General features: G+C 36.3%; 1 protein-coding gene across 1 annotated transcript in view; it reads right to left on the minus strand.

Annotated features, from left to right (window-relative positions):
• The window catches only part of LOC109388513 (BAG family molecular chaperone regulator 1-like), a 34,792-nt gene extending 33,843 nt beyond the window's left edge, over window positions 1-949 (minus strand). Inside the window, exon 1 of the mRNA XM_019653240.1 lies at window positions 815-949. Coding sequence (XP_019508785.1) covers window positions 815-949 — 135 coding nt within the window. The remainder of the gene's footprint in view (window positions 1-814) is intronic.
• Window positions 950-1,200: the final 251 nt, after the last annotated feature.

Here is a 1,200-nt window from a genome sequence, read left to right on the forward strand (position 1 = left end):
CAGCTCAGGCTGGGAATCGAACCGCTGTTGCTCAGAGCTCACACTCTTGAGCGAGCTCTTAACCAACTGAGCCATTCAGCTGGCCTGGGTAATTATAATTTTAAATACAGGTCATCTTCATGTTACACAGTAGTGCAGGGTCATAAAAAGGACTAAGATGAAACTGTGCAAAGCAGAGTTAATGATCAAGGGGGAAAATCACAATTGATCTTTCACCTTACCACATTTCTGTGAAAACATTCAAAACACTGTCAGTTATAAATGTATAGGGAAATAAAAACATAATACAACTATTGTAGTAAATGTGCATTCCATTTTTATAACTTTATAACATTGTAGAATTTTTTAAATTTTTGAAACAATTTCAACTATATCATAATTACATGTGTATAATGTAATATATTGCTGTATAAAATTATAAATTTAATTAATAGTTCATTAGTTAATTTAAAATCTTCATTATTCTACTAAGTACATGTATTTTAGCATACTGTAATTTAAAATATTAGAAACCTCGAGCATTAAAGCATTTTATTTCTTTGTTAAAATCTTATCAAGAGTAATGGGAACAATACTTGCCTTTTGCATCTCATCTTGTAACTTACAATATAGAGCGAGTGTCTTTTTTATGCCTTGGCAAATTGTCATACTCCATTCTAAGTTGGAATCAACTTCCAACATCTTATCCCTCATGCTTTCAACGTTGTGAAGCACACCCGAGGGATCTTTTAATGTGAAGCTTCTGCCAGTCTCACGTCTTTTGGGACATCTTCATCCTTTCCGTCAAAACCACTTTCCTCCTTTGTGACTAGACCTTGGCCTCAGCCTTCCCTGAAGCCTCTGACTGCATATCTAGGGGCTCTCGAATGGCGGCAGTGTCACTATTCCCATGGCCAGCTATTTCTTCTACAACTCTGTGTATGTTAGATTCAAGCGCCACTTCTGGCATTGTCCCTCTTCACTTTTTTATGCTGAACTTTTCATCTTTGTTGGCCAAATCCCTCTTTCAATTATCCATTTCTGTATAATGTTGTATGAGTTTATTGCAGGGAGACAAGAAGATGACACAACGAAGTCCGTGTTTTGTTGTCTGTGTGTGAACAGAATAACAGAGGTTCAATGACCGACCACTTACAGATTTTGAAAGAAGGGACATGATTGGTCACTGATGATAGTGCACTTGTTATTTACCTAGTGACT

Source organism: Hipposideros armiger, unplaced genomic scaffold (genome assembly GCF_001890085.2).
Source record: "Hipposideros armiger isolate ML-2016 unplaced genomic scaffold, ASM189008v1 scaffold_201, whole genome shotgun sequence".
Classification (NCBI taxonomy): Eukaryota; Metazoa; Chordata; class Mammalia; order Chiroptera; family Hipposideridae; genus Hipposideros; species Hipposideros armiger.